Source organism: Temnothorax americanus, unplaced genomic scaffold (assembly GCF_048541705.1).
Source record: "Temnothorax americanus isolate GAGA-0224 unplaced genomic scaffold, ASM4854170v1 Scaffold10, whole genome shotgun sequence".
NCBI classification, from domain to species: Eukaryota; Metazoa; Arthropoda; class Insecta; order Hymenoptera; family Formicidae; genus Temnothorax; species Temnothorax americanus.
In genome coordinates this window covers 4,335,413-4,352,416 of record NW_027509231.1, presented here as the reverse complement: position 1 = coordinate 4,352,416, position 17,004 = coordinate 4,335,413, and the positions used below count along the sequence as shown (strand labels likewise).

Sequence of the window (17,004 nt, the reverse complement as noted above, 5' to 3'; positions counted from 1 at the left end):
TTTTCGCCGGGACTAATTTTTCATATCCATCATCCGAAGGCGGGAAGTAGCTGCTATTAATTCGCGTCCATCTTTCTCTCGCGACCAGTTACGATTAGAGCTAATTCTATCACGCGAATTCATTTCTGAACTTGGGAAACTTCACTTCTACTCGTATCTTCAAATTCCGAGGAACATTTCGGTATGTTCACTCTGGCTTCAGCGTGTTTCGTGGCGGGGCACCCGGCGGAGATTCCGGGGATAGCCTGGCGGCAGATAAAAGATTCTGCGGAGTCGCGGTATGTGTGTGTAATTATAGCGTGCTCTCGCGGAAGGGGACGCGCTCTAGCGTGGTGTTCATGTTTGAAGACGGCTATGTGGGTCAGACACCCGCCTTATTGCCTATTCCTACTTCGCCGGGGCTGACCTCAAAAATCCTTGATATTTGACAAATAGTCCTCGAAAAAGCATAGGACGCTCGTAAACCGGTCTGTCCCGCGGGAGGCAGCTAATTTGAGCGGATGGACGGATATAGATCGACGTCGACGTCGATGCTATGCCGCCTTCTTCTTCTACAGTGCCGTCAGCTTCCGTTTTATAAACGGATCTGACCTACCCTCATGATCTCCTAGGGGAGACGTCAAACGATGGAATCATCTTGCACGAGCTTTTAAGCTCGAATTTCAAGCACAGTCGATTTTCAATACAGTTCGCAATTTTTATTTGAATATATTCTTATGATAAGTACGCCAATGTATCAATTTGCAATCGATGATCTGGCGATAAAACTTGTATAGCCGTTGCGACAGTAGTCTCAAACGTTTTATAAATCACTTACGGAATATGTAAAAAACAAATAAATAAAAATACAATATATAAAATATACAGTCTTTTATAGGCTGTAAAATATGTGAAATATCTTAGTTTTGTAAGAGTGATGATTCACCAAGTAGTTCAAATAGAATCATTTCAAAGCAATTATTAGTCGAAAGAAATTATTGTATGAATGATGATTTACTCACATACGTGTTACAACGTGCACTTTTAGAAAAGTCACGTTTCTGCAAACGGAGGAAAGCCTCATGTTAATACGTTAATTGAGAGACTGAGAGACTGATTGAGAGACACATTTTGCGCTTGGGTTATAAACCGCATCTTGAATAGCATGGGAAGGCTATAAACATAGAGGAGCGCGTATTAAAACCTTCAAGCCATAATACAAAATTTTCTACTAAAATTTTCTCGCAAGTTTGGCGCGCTCTTTTTTCTTCCGCGAAAAATAATAATCAAGAAAGTATAAAATTTCACGTTGCAAATAATATAATTTATATGTAAAGGTTATTAGAAAAAATTTTTACTTTATCTGTAATCAGATGTATACTGTCTCTCTCACATTTTTCTGTTTATAATTAAATTGTAAGGGAGACTGGGGCAAGTTGTTACACACGGGTAAAATGTTACAGGCGTAAAAAGTAGCTGGTTCATAAAACCGTCTAGATAAACGCTAGATAAACGATTGTGAAATGTATGATTATTTATCTTCAAAATGCGTTCATCTAGCGTTTCTTAGACGGTTTCACGAACCTACTGTTTACGCGTGTAACATTTTGCCCGTGTAACAACTTGCCCCGGTCTCCCCTATATTATAAAAAATCGTAGGAAAATATTGACTAACGATGCACGATGATTCTGATTGCAGGAGGCGTATAGGAAATGGGTGTGCAGCTCCCTGGTGCCTTACTTTGCTCACAGGAGTCCGAAAGAAATCTCAGAGGGCAGCTGGACCAGATTAAGGCCCTGCCGATCCTTTTGCCAGACCGTGGAGCAACGTTGCCCCTACTTCCTTCCGGGCGATCGTGCCCCCGCATACCCTACACAATACGCCGGCGAACCCACTTTTCTTTGCAGAGGTAAAAAGAAAAAGAAATAGAAAAAGGAAAAGAGGAAAACGAGACGTTAATCAGATAGAAAAAAGAAAAAACATAATCATTGTCGAAGTTAGTCGAAGCGTTCGATCGTTTAATTCAGTCGTTCTTTCGTTCAACGAGACATCTCGAAAGAAGGGTACAAATGTTCAGTTGGCACCCTGCTTGCTTCGCGAGTTCGCGAGGAATAGTAATGAAACACGCGGGCAACCGATATCCGTCACACCGCCATCAGTCCTTCTCCTCTTGTTCACGACGAACGTTCATTTTGGCGTTCACGCCATAGCGCTAAGTCCGCGTGGCATAGAAATTTGCATGATGAGGATACGCATAAGCGCATAAACGGTCGCCGCCCGCGCCGTGGACGCTTTGCATAAGCTTCGCGAAACAATGCGGGCGCCTTACGCCGGAGGGGGAGAGGCGTCCCCGTATTCGTGTAAATTATTATTGCCATACTGCGCCGCGCCATAACATGATCAATGACATTTCAGGCTCGCGCCCCGTAATTTACCGTAACGGGTAATATGAATTCTTTCAATTTTTATTCAGCAGATCGGCGCGCGTCTCTGTGTTTTCCCGAACGGATTTTTTTTTAATACGCAGCGTCCTCGCAGCATGATCCGGCCTCTCGCGCTCTATCTGACGTTTTGTCGTTTCTGCCAGCATGACACGCTTCACTGTCAGCCCCGTTGACTCGGTAATCTTGGCTCTTTACGCTCGGCGCTACGGATACTCCGATACGACTGTATTAAAAATCACAAGATGAAAGGGACAAATTTGAAATATATTTCTTAAGAGATTTATCAACTTGACACATAAAGCACAATGGCATAACAATTACTAAAACAATGAAGAAAAAGATAAACGTATAACAATACAATACCGCACCGGTTTCTCCGTAAGAGAAGTTGACCGTGTTATTTTATACGAAGAGTCTCATCCACCCTCAGTTTATATCACCGTACTACCGAGCGCAATGGGTTAGTATCCGAGCACACACGAAGGCGAATGCGTCCGAACCGTCGAATACCTCCTCGTCATCCTCTTTTTGTTCTTTTTTCATGCGTCGGCGCGAGGGTCGTAAATGGCGAAGGAGCGCCGCCGCGTTTGGGTATAAACTGCGTTAAATGGGACGCGTGTCGCGCGGTTATTGGAAGATTGGACGCTTTATCATTTTTTTTTTATCCCTCTGCACCCCGCGCCCACCGACACCCCAAGATCGCCCGATGTAATCCCCGGCTCGAACGCCATTCAACCCTTCACTTCTCGCTGTCGTATTTCCGTAACGGCTAACGAAAAGATTTGTCTCTTTTTCTTTTATTTCTCTTTCTCCTTCGCTGTTTACGTAAATCTTCGCGGCGCGGCGGATCTAGAACGCGAAGGTGGGATTTTAAGATGACACCTGGTGCAGGCGCACGCCTGGTTGCGAGAGATGGAATTAAATACGAAGGAGCGTAGACATGGAGTCGGCAAAAAAATATATGGAGAGAAACACAGAATAAATTAAAATAGAGAACAACTTATTGGACATTTATCCTGTTATTTGTCGCGATGTTTGTCGCATTGAGAGGAGAAATCTAATTGACAGATATGGTAGGTAAATGGCACGTCGTTGATTCGCAATTCCTCGTAAGAATCGATTGCCAATTAGTTATGAACGAGAATCGTCCTTGGTAAGATCGATTTTGGATTTAAATGATAATTGGCCTTTAGCAGAAAATTTGGCGAGTCGTCAGCGACTACGTGCCAACTAATCCGCTTTTAATCAACTAGATCTAAACTCCCGTGTGCGTATGTGACAAAATCGCGAAAACAATAGGAGATGCGCGCGAGCACGGAGATCATCGTTCACTGAATTGTTTACGGAATTCTGTTTGCGAATTCTTTTACGATGCTTTGATCTGTACTATTTTCCCCGCTTCTCCTTCGAAAGAAATTTATTGAGAAATAATTATTTTGATTCGCCGAGGTTTATATGTATTCTCCAAAACGCGCTTCCTGCCGCCTCCTTTCTCAAATTCTTGTTGGTTGTGAGGAGAACGACCATCGTATGCATCCGTCCGTGCACGAGGTCGTTGGAAAACGCAATGATTTCAGACCCGAACATCCTCGAGACCGGCGAGCAGGCCGCGAGGGCGTTGCACAGCATCAGTGGCGATGAGTGCTGCTTCCACGTATGCTCCGAGGATAATATAGAGGGTATCTGCACCAATTGCGAGGAGCCGTGGAAACATGGCATGGTCCAGGACCCCGCGACGGCGCCCCATTGCGAGATGGGCCCCCCTCAATCTGGTTCTGCAGGTAAGCGCCGACAAAAAGAATTCCGAAAACGAGCGAGCGATTAAAACAATTGACAAAGTGTAAGAATTTCGAAAAAATTTTCATGAAAATTAAAAATCTTAACGTTTTCTCATACGAGGACGAATCGATAAAGATATCCACCACGAATTGGAGGAAAGTCCAGATTTGAACCCTGGCTGGGATGATATTTTTCGCAATAAATTCTTTACTGCAAAATGATTTATAAAAGATGCTTATTAACGTCAAAAATTAAATCAATTAACAATTTAAGTATATAAATTTACTGTTTCAACAGAGAATGCATTTTAAGGCCGCTAAATAATTGAACAGTTTGCTGAGTTGGAAAAAGTATTAAAATATTCACACAAGAATATTATTATTGGGCTATCAGGATCCAGCCTGATCGAAAATGGCACTTCTCTCTACTTAATTCACATTTTTTATTTATAAATATTTACAGTATCCATATTTGCAAATATATAAATTGTGCGGATATTTAAGCGATTATATTCCAAAAAATTTGCAAGAATAGAATCATCTTTTTTTTTAGCAGCTCTTTGGCTAATTAGTCCTATCCAATTCCCGATACCGAAAAAAGCTGCAGAATTTTCCGTTTTATTTATTTGATCGATATAATTCTCCTCTAAAAGTCAATGGTCCGATTATTCTGACCGCAGGTCCGGGCTCGCAGGCGGGTCAACCGGAAACGTCTACCGACGGCGACGACGACCAGGACACCAACACCACGACACCTTCGACCACCACCGTCGGCCAAAAGGACACGGCGTTCTGCGGCAGCGGTCGCATTGGCTCGATATCGAGCGCGTCCTCGCCCGGCCGACCGAGTCCGCCGATTGTCCTTCAACTTTTCTGGCTTTGTTCGATCCTGATCGCCCTCCCTGCGAACGCGCTGCAGTACAACGCCGTGTCCTGGAGTCCCTCCGGATTCCTCCGGCTGATCGGTTCCGGCCTGCTCCTTTCGGGCGCGTTCGTCCTGAGGAGGGCCTTCAACGATCTTCGCGTTTCCTTCGGTCCACGCTCGGCCGGCATCTACCGGCTTGCCGTCGTGCGTTGCCTCGGGATGCCCGGACGGGCGGTGATGAAGTGCCGTCGTCGTGGATGGTGGTGGTGGAGGTCCTGGAGGAGGTCCAGCAGCCGGCATTTCCGCTGGAAATTTCTTCGCCGCTTCGGCGTCGCGTCCCGGCGGTCCATCTTGAGCGTGTCGATTGCTATTCTCGAGCTGTTCCTCAAGTTCGTGGCGAAGTGTCGGTGTCGCGATTGGTGGTGGTTGTGGCGTCGGTGGCGAAAGTGTGGATCGACAGGCGAGCGGTACACGAAGCTTGTCCTGCGGAGGAAACATCCGGCGACTCACGGGGCGGCACGTCGACGACGCGGGAGAAGAAGGGATCTTTCCAGGATTCTCAGGATGGACGTCGAAAAGTCGGCCAAATTGATATCCAGGAAGGACCCGCCATAGGATGGACACAGCTTCGCTTTCCTGGATACGCAGGATCGTACGGGTTTTCTTCTATCGCGAGGTGTCCGCGAGAGCTTGTCTCCACGGTGCCGGAGTACTCGAGAAACGCGCAGACTCGATCGAAGCGAAACTCGATCGAGGACAGGTCGACGTAGCGAAACGTCTTGTCGGGCGAAATACGGAGGAAGTGTACAAAGGATCGGGGGATGTCCCCGGGATATTGCACGGGTAGAAAGAACACCACAGCACTGCGAGGATAGTGAGGAAGTAGCAGGGTGCGAAAGGATTCAAGGATCACACAAGTGGAGGAGCGCGGGCCGGTCTCGTCGACGACTTTGGTTCCGCAGACTAGAGCAAAAGAGGGAGGAAAGGGAGAACAACAAAGAACAGCTTCATTAACCACAAAAACAAGAACAACCGAGAACGAAGGAAACGTAATGTCTAGAGCTATTAATGATGAGCTATTAATGATGAGCTATTAATGATAATAATACAATAATAATGAATACAACAAAATAAAATAATAAATAATGAATAATAATATAGTTAACAATAATGATAATGAGAAATAATAATGAAGAATTAAATAATGGAGTAAACGATATATATATATATATATATATATATATATATATATTATATATATAAAGAGAAACGATTGAAGAGTTACGTTAAAGTAAACGATAGAATGATAATGACACAATTATTATTATATATTAAATTATATATACGTTACACACGATGCGAGTAAGAGAGTGAAAAAATGAGAGAAAAGAGAGAGAGAGAGAGAGAGAGAGAGAGCCTGTGTGTTGTGTGTGTATATGTATGTATGTATGTAAGGGTGATAAAAGGAGGGGCAGAGAATAAAAGAGAATAGCTGCAGAATCTGACAAAAGCAGACGTATAGGCACACAAAAGAACACATACACATTGAGGTATGAGTCGTTAAACTTTAATGAGGCAACATTAAAGAAAGAAAAACCGTAGATAGGTAGTTTCTTCGGCCAGAGAGAGAGTGGTATTTTGAACGCACGGGGAGAAGAGGGGGATTGGTATATTCTTATATAGCCGATGTGGACATGCTGGAGAGAGGAGAGAGAGTATAGAAAAACGTGTGGCACGGGATGATAAATAAGCACGACGTTATCGCGATATAATATGTGTTCGTTTAGACATTACCGCAAATAATAATCGTAAATATTAAAACATAGACCTGTGTAACGAGGACTGAGTCGAAGTGGAGAGGGTGTATGCATGTGTGTGTGTGTGTGTGTGTGTGTGTGTGTGTGTGTGTGTGTGTGTGTGTGTGTGTGTGTGTGTGTGTGTGTGTGTGTGTGTGTGTGTGTGTGTGTGTGTGTGTGTGTGTGTGTGTGTGTGTGTGTGTGTGTGTGTGTGTGTGTGTGTGTGTGTGTGTGTGTGTGTGTGTGTGTGTGTGTGTGTGTGTGTGTGTGTGTGTGTGTGTGTGTGTGTGTGTGTGTGTGTGTGTGTGTGTGTGTGTGTGTGTGTGTGTGTGTGTGTGTGTGTGTGTGTGTGTGTGTGTGTGTGTGTGTGTGTGTGTGTGTGTGTGTGTGTGTGTGTGTGTGTGTGTGTGTGTGTGTGTGTGTGTGTGTGTGTGTGTGTGTGTGTGTGTGTGTGTGTGTGTGTGTGTGTGTGTGTGTGTGTGTACGTGTGTGTGTACGTGTGTGTGTATTTGCGCGAGTGATAGGAGATAGGATTGGGAGGATAAAGAGAGATAAGTAAAGGGAAAGTAGAGAAAAAGAGAGGTGACGGGCCGAGAGAACCGTTGTAGAAACGAGGAACGAGGAAACGTCGGACGGTGAAGGGAGGGATGGTTTTGCCGATCGAGATCGAGAAGAGTAGATGAGGGGGGGGGGTCAAAGAGTAGAGGAGGGAAAATTTTAGAGTCGATTTTTTTTCCGTTTGTCGCGTCGGGGAAGCAAAAAACACGCGAAATCCCCGAGAAAATCTCGGCTTCCGTCCTGCGTTCCGCATTTCGATCCTCGGGTGCATCACCGCGACGCGATACGATGCGACGCGATGCGATGCGATGCGTTCGATTATCGAGATCGACCATGCGGAAGGCGATGTCGGCGCTGGACGGCGTGGTGATTGGTCGCGCGAGATCACATATTGGTGATTCGTTTCACGCGAAGGTGCGCCAGGACTTCGACTTCCTTTTAGGCTCCGCTCGCCGTGATTTCAAGCGTCATCGATTTCGTTTTTTCCTTCGGAGTTTGCGACAGATTTATTACATTTCAAATTCGATTCGATCGCGCCTTTCTTCCTTTATCCGTTGCACTCCATTCTTCATTTCGTCCCTTTCGCTCGCGCCTTATCGACCATCTGTTTATTCCTTATTTCGCTCGACGATTTCTTTTTTGGAAGCTCGTGCATTCATTCTTGGGATATGTCGAGATGTAGCATCTAGAGATGTAATATCTTGAGATAAGATTCTCCATCTGTCGCGAGAGCAGAGAAATTGCGAGTCGATTTCAGGGGCGGGGACGATAAGAATTAATTGCGCCAGCGAAAATTCTAAACGAACGCGAAGAAAGTCAGGACACAGTCAAAGTTTATCTGATTTAACGGAACGGTAAACCAAAAAATAAAATCCTACGAATGTCTCCATCGAATTGAAGATACGAAGAAGTAGTTTAGGAAACAAAAGTGTACGAAGTTAAAGCTGGCTCGAACGGACGAGCGGGAGAAACATCGAAAGTACACGACCGGCAAAAGAACACGGTCGGATGGAGCGCGAGGGTGTATAGCAACGTAAGAATGGTAGGATACGGTAACCAAAGAAAAGTCGAGTTTTCGAGGGGACGGCTCGTTCCGCTTGTGTAACGAGAGACTCGAGGTAACCCTTCTCCGGAAAGAAGAAGAAGAAAAAAACGGGAGACGGGGAGAAGTATCTAACGGCACGGATACACACATACACATGCACATGCGACCACCATCTTCGACGTAAAATAAAACGTAAAGCAAGGAGAGGGGGAAAGTTCTCGATCGCGCGGTACAGTGCGGAAGGAGAGGACGACGAAGAGGGATGAATAAGACGAGAGGAGGAATGTAAGGAGGAGATCACACGATACGCACAAATTCGCCCACCGCCTAAACAAGTCGTTAATTGTTCGTGTTGTTTCTCGTTGTTGAGCCGTGCGAAGCCACGCAGGGTCGGGCAGAGTGACGGAGGAGAAAAAAAAATAAAAAGGATGGACGTATATCCACCAAAGGTAGCCTCCCGAGAAATATATCTGTATATATCTGCCGTTTCATGGAAGTAAAACCGCGGACGGTTCGATTTTGAGGATCGTCTCGTCCTCGATCTTAGGATCGCACACGCCGCACATTCACGCCACACATCACGTCCACGCACGAATGAAAATAGACTGTACGCGCAATTCGTTCACGTTGATGCGATCGCATTTTGCGCGAGACACACGCTTGCGGGAAACGTCTTGCGCGTGTCACGCGTGTTCCGATCGGAGATATAACAGGTGATTCGACTCGAGGAATAACCACAGCGACGCCGACGGCTCTTTCTGCTTCGATAAGACGGAGATAATTTCTCAGCTCTCTCATCCTTTTTCTCTTTCTCTCTCCGCGTAGGTTTCTCGTAGCGTTTGCTATCTCGTCCTCGATCGTAAATCCCGTGCAAATAATTGCGAAAACGTTCTCGACCGTTTATCTTAGTTTCACAATTATGTAAAACACCTGCTCGGATTTTCAATTTAATAGAGATTTAAAAAGAGATATACACATTATTAATAGTTACATTTGTGTCACTCTTATTATATTCCCAGCTTTTTGGATTATTGTTCAAAGAGAACAAAGTCAAAGAGCATGTCATTACGATTATTGTTTAATGTCTCTCAAATTAAGCGATTTTCAAACGTTTTTAGCCGGACTCGAGAGAGTTCAAAATAAACGAATGGACACGTTTCACAATCCCGTTAATAATTAATACTGGGTAAATTGCCCGACAGGCAAACACGGCCTAATTGCGTCAAAGGGGCGAAGCTCCGAAGAGCATAATTTTGTAATGAACTTCGATCCACGCGAAGAGCTGGGAGAGAACGAAAGAGGATATTAGAAAAGCTGAACCGCGCGCGAATGTTGTGCTTTTGATTAATCGTCGTCGAATCCGATTGTAATCTGCTACGCCACGTTTCGGAGAAACGTCTATCGCGAGAGTCCAAAAAATTCATTCGCGCGATCCGTATACGCGAATCTTGTTTTAATTCGGCAAATCTACGCTGACAGATAGACGAGTCAATCGAGAGCCAAGAAAGTCAAATTCTTAGCCCTAAACTTGTCAATTTTCCCTCTAATTTACATACACATTAAAAATTTATTTTTTACTTCTTGATATTATTTTTATATATTAAAGTTTCAAAATTTCGTTTTTTTGTTTCTTACGTGTATAGAAAATTTATATGCAGAAATTATAATAACATTTCTGTTAAAAATATTATAATTTATATACTTTTGTCTTGACGATTAATCTGACCAAAACCAATGGTCGAATTGTCACGACGTCACATTAGCCAAACGTTGTCGAATATAAAAATAGAGTCTTTCTCGTTTATTAATTATTGGCGAAACAAATACATATGATATTTTCTGTTATATATTTTTAATAGAAAATTTAATATTATGAAACAAATAAATATATATATAGCTTTGATATAAAAAAATTATATTTATTATACACGATACAATTCAAATTTTGTTTAAATTTTTTCGAAATTTGTAATCAAATAACTTGTCTTGAATCTTTTTATTATTTCAAGAAAGCCAAGTAACGAATTGCTCGGGAACGCAGCTATGGCACGTTTAGTATCCGTATTTTACGGACGCATCATCTATATATATTCATGTGGACATAAGTGCATCATATATAGGCGCGGAGAAAATGCCGGTCGGAGGAGAAATTGTTTCGGGATGAGTTACGATCGTCCATACCGATCGATCGTTTTGCTATTTACTCAGTCTAGCGGGAGAACGCTAAAGTGTTCTCGCTAGAATCTATTCTGAAAAATTATGAACGCGCGTTATGCACGAGAAAATGCTTGGCAGATGTAATTGGAAGATAAATATACGTACCGCACTCAAATAAAATACGAAAAAATGTTGCAACGTTAATCGAAGAACTAATTCAATCCATCGTAATTAGTCTTTTTAGTAACGAGAAAAACTTTTTTTTTCCTAAAGAGACGTGCGTTATGAAATTAAAAACATAAAACGCTATTTTCATCCGAGAATTAATCGCGATGGAAATTCCGACATTTTGCCGCAGAAATTCCTTCGTTGTTAAGAAGCGGATTTCGCCCAATCGATTACAATATCTGTGCGATAAGAAAACGGGTGGAAAAAGCGAATGGGAGGGTAAATAGCAAACGGCGCGGCGGAAAGGCACAGTCATCACTGCAGGAATACGCAGAGAGAAAGAGAAGGAGAAACGGGAAGGTAGAGAAAGAGAGAGAAGGAGGGTAGGTGAGAAAGGGAAGAGGGTGGACGGTCGTCGTCATCATTGTAATTGCAGGAAATTGTGCAGGAGAACAGGGTGTGCCCGGTTGCTCGTCACGAAGAAAGGTCGAGGGAAAAACGAGAAGGAAAGAGGCGTCCGGCGTGTGTTAATTGTATTGTTAAACATTGTCTAACGTGATTGTTACTAATTTACACTTATAAGATAGAAATATGGAAAATAAAGGGAGATCCGTTCGCATCCTCGTCGTGAAAAAGGGGAGAAAGGAAATATATAAATAATATAGATGACATGAGAGATTATATAGGTATACTATATATAAACGAAATAGCGAACACAGGAGTGTGTGTGTGTGTGTGTGTGTGTGTGTGTGAGGAGTCTCGGGGAAAAAAAGATAGATAGAGAGATAAAGAAAGATGGGGGAGTTATCGATCACGGGTGATCGAGAGTTTTCCGTACCCTTGAGAGTTTACCCATACTTTCGATTTTCTTTCGCGCGTGATTACATGTAAATACGTATATATCCGTGTATACACGCTCGCGTAGGCACACGCATGACGGATACACTCGGCTGTGCGTGTATGTGTGTGTGGTGTGTGTGTGTAAATTATAGAAGGGAGATGTTGGTTGCCGAGGGCCAATGAGCGCGTGCGTGTGTGTACCGAGCAAAGAATGAAAAAAAGAGAAAAAAATAGATATTACAGCGTGTACATGTGCCGGAATGTAAGAAACGCGACGAACGAGGTAATCGACCAGGAAGTACGCCAGATTCCCCGCGTTTAACTCACTCGCGATTTACAGATGTACCGGAGAGCTCCTGATATCGAAGTCGATAAATTGCATCGCGCAGTTGCCGCGGTGGTGTCCGATTTGTTCTCTGAAATTCTTGGCAAATACGCTACAGTAGTCGAGGGTTAAGTGGACAAGTTTCGAGAGGTCAGGAAGATCGAACAACGGCTGGCAGAGAGCTCGTAGGAGAAATTTACACTACCGAACCCGGACGCGCGCGGGTGGGACTTTTTTCTCCAATCTATCTTTGCCTCCCTCGATCCTCTCTTTCCAGGCGATGGATGTTAGAGAAACACGTCGATCGCACGTCAATTTACCGATATGGGATTCACTTCTCTCCTCTCCTCTCTCCTCCCTTCTTCCACCCGTATTTTCCATCTCGCTCTTGTACCTCGCTCCGCCATCTCGCCTATGTTTTTCTAAATTCCATCGGCAAAGAGAACGTCGATCGCGCGTTGTTTCACACACATACGTACACCCCGGCACACGTCCCCCTTTCTCCGTTTCCGTTCCCTTGTCCCTCGCTCTCTCGATCGACAGGTCCATTTAAGGACATCGAGAGACAGAGGAGAGTAGGTGGACCTGGCGCGGTCCTGCGGTCGTGGCTTGGTGCGGTCGGGAATTCCGGGTCCTGGTCCGCGTTGCAGCAGCCGCTCGTATAGCCGTGGCTTAACGGTATTACAGTGGATAACGGTATTATAGATAATTCGACACGGACTGGCCCACCGTCGTCGACTACGTTCGCGTTAGGTTTCCTCCCTGTTTTCTCCCTTCCCTTTTGAGCACCCTTGCGCATTGATCGGTCCGCGATTTCTGCCGATAAGTTTCTCTTTCGTGTGCAATTTCACGAGCATCCAGTCATTTAAAATAATATGATTCAGATTTTGAATGTTTGAAACCTGAAATTAACGTTTCTATAAGTAATTTTTCTTATAATTTGAGAGTATACATATAAGGAGTTTGAAGAAAATTGAGTTGCTTTCTGAATCAAGTGACTAAATTATCCCTCGCCTCTGTTTCGATATTGTTCGTCGTCTTGAGCCACGGTACGAACGTAAATGACGGTGCCGCCTCGACGCGGTCCTCGATTAACGGCAATTAACTAACTGCTGCAGCACCGACGGGAGCACAAACGGAGGAGCCGAAGAGACGACTTGGCAACCGTTGTCGCTCCGAAAGGGATTGGAAAGCAGACGTGAAAAAGCGCGGAACAGCGTGCACAGCCTCTAAAAAGAGAGAGAGATATATATATATATCTCTAGCCAATACCTACCGCATAGTTGTATACGTGTGTATAATATACCGCACGTGTACGGGGTGCCTTATCTCGAGTTCCGACGTCGCGTATATATATGTCTTCGAAAGTCTTAACGGGGCTTGAGCGCCAGAGGCGCTCTGAGTGAATATAATTTAAAGTCTACACACGTGTTCTGGCGCTCAGAAACGTTCAAGGCGGAAAGAAAAAAAATGTCCCGTATATAACGCACAAAGGGTATTTATCCGGAAGAAAAAAGGTCCGATAGTGCCCTCGAAACTGAAATTATTCTCCCCCGTCGTCTTTCTTATCTTTAATACGTCTGAAAATGTGCAACTTCGGAACTTGAGGCGCGGCAATCTGTATACTCTCTCTCATACGGTTATATAATATATTTTACATATACATATATATATATATATATATATGTGTGTATAATGTACATAGAGCGATGTCGTGTAGGAATACATGAGTCTTAAAAGCCCTCGTAGGCACGCGCGATTTAACAAGAGAGCGAGAGGGCGAAGGGTGAGAGGAGAAAAAGTGTGCATGAAGTAGAATTATGTAAGGAAAGAGTATTAAGGGGGGAAAAAGGGGGCTCGTAGATCGAGGAGGAAGGAGAAAGCGAGCCCGCAACCTTCGATCGACGCCGCGATATGCGAGGTCGGGAGAAGATTGTGCATAAGCCGATCGATGCTAATTAGTTTATTAATTATTTACTCGCGCGTCGAGCTTGCGGATGGCGCCAAATTAATCATCAGTCTTCCCCAATGCGGAAATTTGCGCGAATTTACTTGCTGGCCTGCCTGTGTGTAACACGAATGTTTACTTCGTACTATCAACACGTTAAATCGAATCAATGGTAATTTTTTTGTCGGAACAATCTACTTTCCTTTTTACTACTAGATCATTTTATTCCGCACGCAGAAAAAGCATTCTTAATGCAGGATTAAGTCGAAATGAAACTCGGGACATCGATATCTACTTTCACGCATTGTAAACTTATCAGAATTAAAAGTAAATCTGTCAACCAAGTTTTTCTTTAAAAGGAAATTTTTCTGTAAAGAAACACATTTTTGTAAGAGCCGTTATAGAGTAAATTTGCGAAATTCATTCTGTTTGAAGACTTATTATTAAAAAAGTTGTGAAAATATGACGTAAAACACGATTTCGTATAATGAGAAACGTGATTATACAAAATGTGACACATGATTTTACATAAAAGTGAAATCCCTCTGATATACGCTTATCATGGAGCTTTCACACGCGAGTACAGCGTCCTTCTCACAGATATCGATATCCCTTCGGAATGATTTTGATGCCATCGCGAGTAACGCGTTCGTCGAGCAATTAACGCTTTAACGTTGTGGATTTTCATCTTCGACAGCTCCCGCGAGAAGATCCTCTTTATTATCTACTTCTTCATCATCGATCACGTCGGTTGACTTCCGGTCGATTTCCTCCCCGTCGGCGCGAGAAAGAACGATCCGCAGATCGTTCCGTCTCGCCGAATTCACTTCTAGGAAATGATAAGCAATGTTTTCGGACCAGTCGATTAAAATATACAAAAAGAAAATGAAGAAAAAAGACAAAAATATATATGCGAGCGAAAGTAGCATAGCGTAGCGCGAGGAGCCGCGCTTTACCGCATCAGCGTGTGCGACGAGAGATTTGAGGCTGGGAAAAATCCAGGAAGAAGAAAAAGCGCGACGAGGACGCGAGAGGAGAACGGACGAAAGGAGAGGTGTGAGAAACTCGTTTCGCAGTCCTCTTCGTTATGCGACGCGAGGAACGCGCCGGCTACGTCTGTACAATGCAGATTAAAGTCTCGTCTCGCGCGCGACACGCAGCCGGACGTCCGTGCTCCCCGTAGCTTCGAGGAGGAAACTCGCACGAATTGTAATTCCGCGCGAGTCGCAATTTGGCAGCTCGCGGCGCTGCCACAAAATACAGTCGTTTATTAAATATGTCGCGATGTGTGTGTGTGTGTGTGTGTGTGTGTGTGTGTGTGTGCGCCTCGTGTCCCCTGAGAAATACTTGATCGCGATACGTGGCCTGGGCCACGGTAACCCCGGAATGCTGATCGTCCGCGGTTACGAAAATGAATACGAAATAAAATAAAATAAAAATATGCGACAAGCCGTTTCATTAAGCGACAATATAAATACAAACTGTCGGATACTTATTCCCCTATCGGGACTTCCAAGCGTGTTTCGCAAAATACAAATTGGACGTAGGTTTTTAGCGCGAGTCTAGAGGTCTATCCGATCGATTTTTATCTCAGTACGTTTTACGAAAACGCTAAATGCCACGGTGGTACATACTATATATAGCGACTGTACTCAACAAACCCCTGGTTTCCACATTGCACTCGAATAATTTGCATTCCGCTTCTCGCGAGAGAAGCGTCGCGAGAGAAACGGAATTAATATCCCCCATTGTTCTCTCGCGAGCTTCTGCCATCGGATACAGCCTAATGCGCGCGATTCGTAACTCGACTGTTGAAATTTTAATCACATCCAGTTGTTACCCGATTGTGTCCGCTGCCACGATTTTCGCGATAAAAACATCTCGTGTGCGCGCGCGCGCGTGTACGTCTTGGGAAATAAAATACGTAACGAGGAGTGAAAAAGAGAAAACGCCGTATATATATTCATATTTCACAGGAATTCAGTAAACAATGGCAACAACGTTAATACGAACGTAAATATTGTCGCATTACGCCATAAATATTGACGCCAAATAGTGTCACATCTTTCGTCCTGGGGCGAGCATTAGCAGCTTCTCGATTTTATTACACAGATGTGTGTATCTCTCTCTCTCTCTCTCTCTCTCTCTCTCTCTCTCTCTCTCTCTCTCTCTCTCTCTCTCTCTCTCTGTTTTCCTTTATATGAAATCCGCTAAAATCGCGCTATACTTAGACCCTCCCGAGCTGGTACACGTAATAAAAATACAACATCGCGTGGAGAACGGAAAGAAGAAGGTATCCACGAACTTGTTTAAAGCGCTCGGGAGGATTTGCCGTGAGCGCGACGTCGAAGTTTCCTCGGCTCCTATTTTGGAGTTTCTCCCGAAAATTAACACCTTTTTCCCTCGTTCCCCCTCACTCTCTTGTCTTATTCCGGTGATAGCGGGGTAGCGGCAACAATCGTGGAGAACAGTGCCCGTGATTCGCGTACGACGCTCCTAAAAAAAATTTAGGAATTCTGTGGTACGCTTCATTATTTCCCTCTTCCCAATTCTCAAGTTCTTTTTTTTTATTTTATCTTTTATCCTCTTAATTTGACACATGCAATTAATGTATTCTTTATTTATGTAACACGTTAAACTTCCTCGTAATATTTCTTATTAATTTTATTTTGCTTTTGTTTGCTTTTTAGTTTTTCTCTCAAGTATAAAGGATACTTTTTTCTCTCTTTCTCTTTTAAAATCTTTTTTGCATTGTTATTTATTACTCTAAGTATTACTTTCTATTTGCTTTTGTATATATTCCAAGTTGAAAAAAAAATCTCAGGGTAGAAAATAAATAACGCTATTCTGCTTTCGCGATTTAAAACGCTCACAGATTTTCACTCTCTCCGGGGTGGACCACCCTCCAAGCCCGGTGTGAAGAATCTATCTCGAATACGATACTCCGATGCGTATCGAGTGATCAGTAAATGATTATAGTTTTTGCGTGCGCAAGACCGTTTGCAGTTCTAAAAAGCGTGGCTCTCATTAAGACATCATTACGCGTATCGCGGAAATTTCCCGATAAATAATTGCCTTGACTTTTATTGCCCAAGTCGTA

At 43.8% G+C, this 17,004-nt stretch overlaps 1 protein-coding gene across 1 annotated transcript in view; it reads left to right on the top strand.

Moving 5' to 3' along the window:
• Mid1 (calcium-permeable channel component Mid1) overlaps positions 1-7,029 on the top strand; it is a 64,564-nt gene extending 57,535 nt beyond the window's left edge. Inside the window, exons 2-4 of the mRNA XM_077414375.1 lie at positions 1,679-1,889; positions 4,002-4,205; positions 4,883-7,029. Coding sequence (XP_077270501.1) covers positions 1,679-1,889; positions 4,002-4,205; positions 4,883-5,682 — 1,215 coding nt within the window. The 3' untranslated portion in view covers positions 5,683-7,029. The remainder of the gene's footprint in view (positions 1-1,678; positions 1,890-4,001; positions 4,206-4,882) is intronic.
• The last annotated feature ends 9,975 nt before the right edge of the window (positions 7,030-17,004 follow it).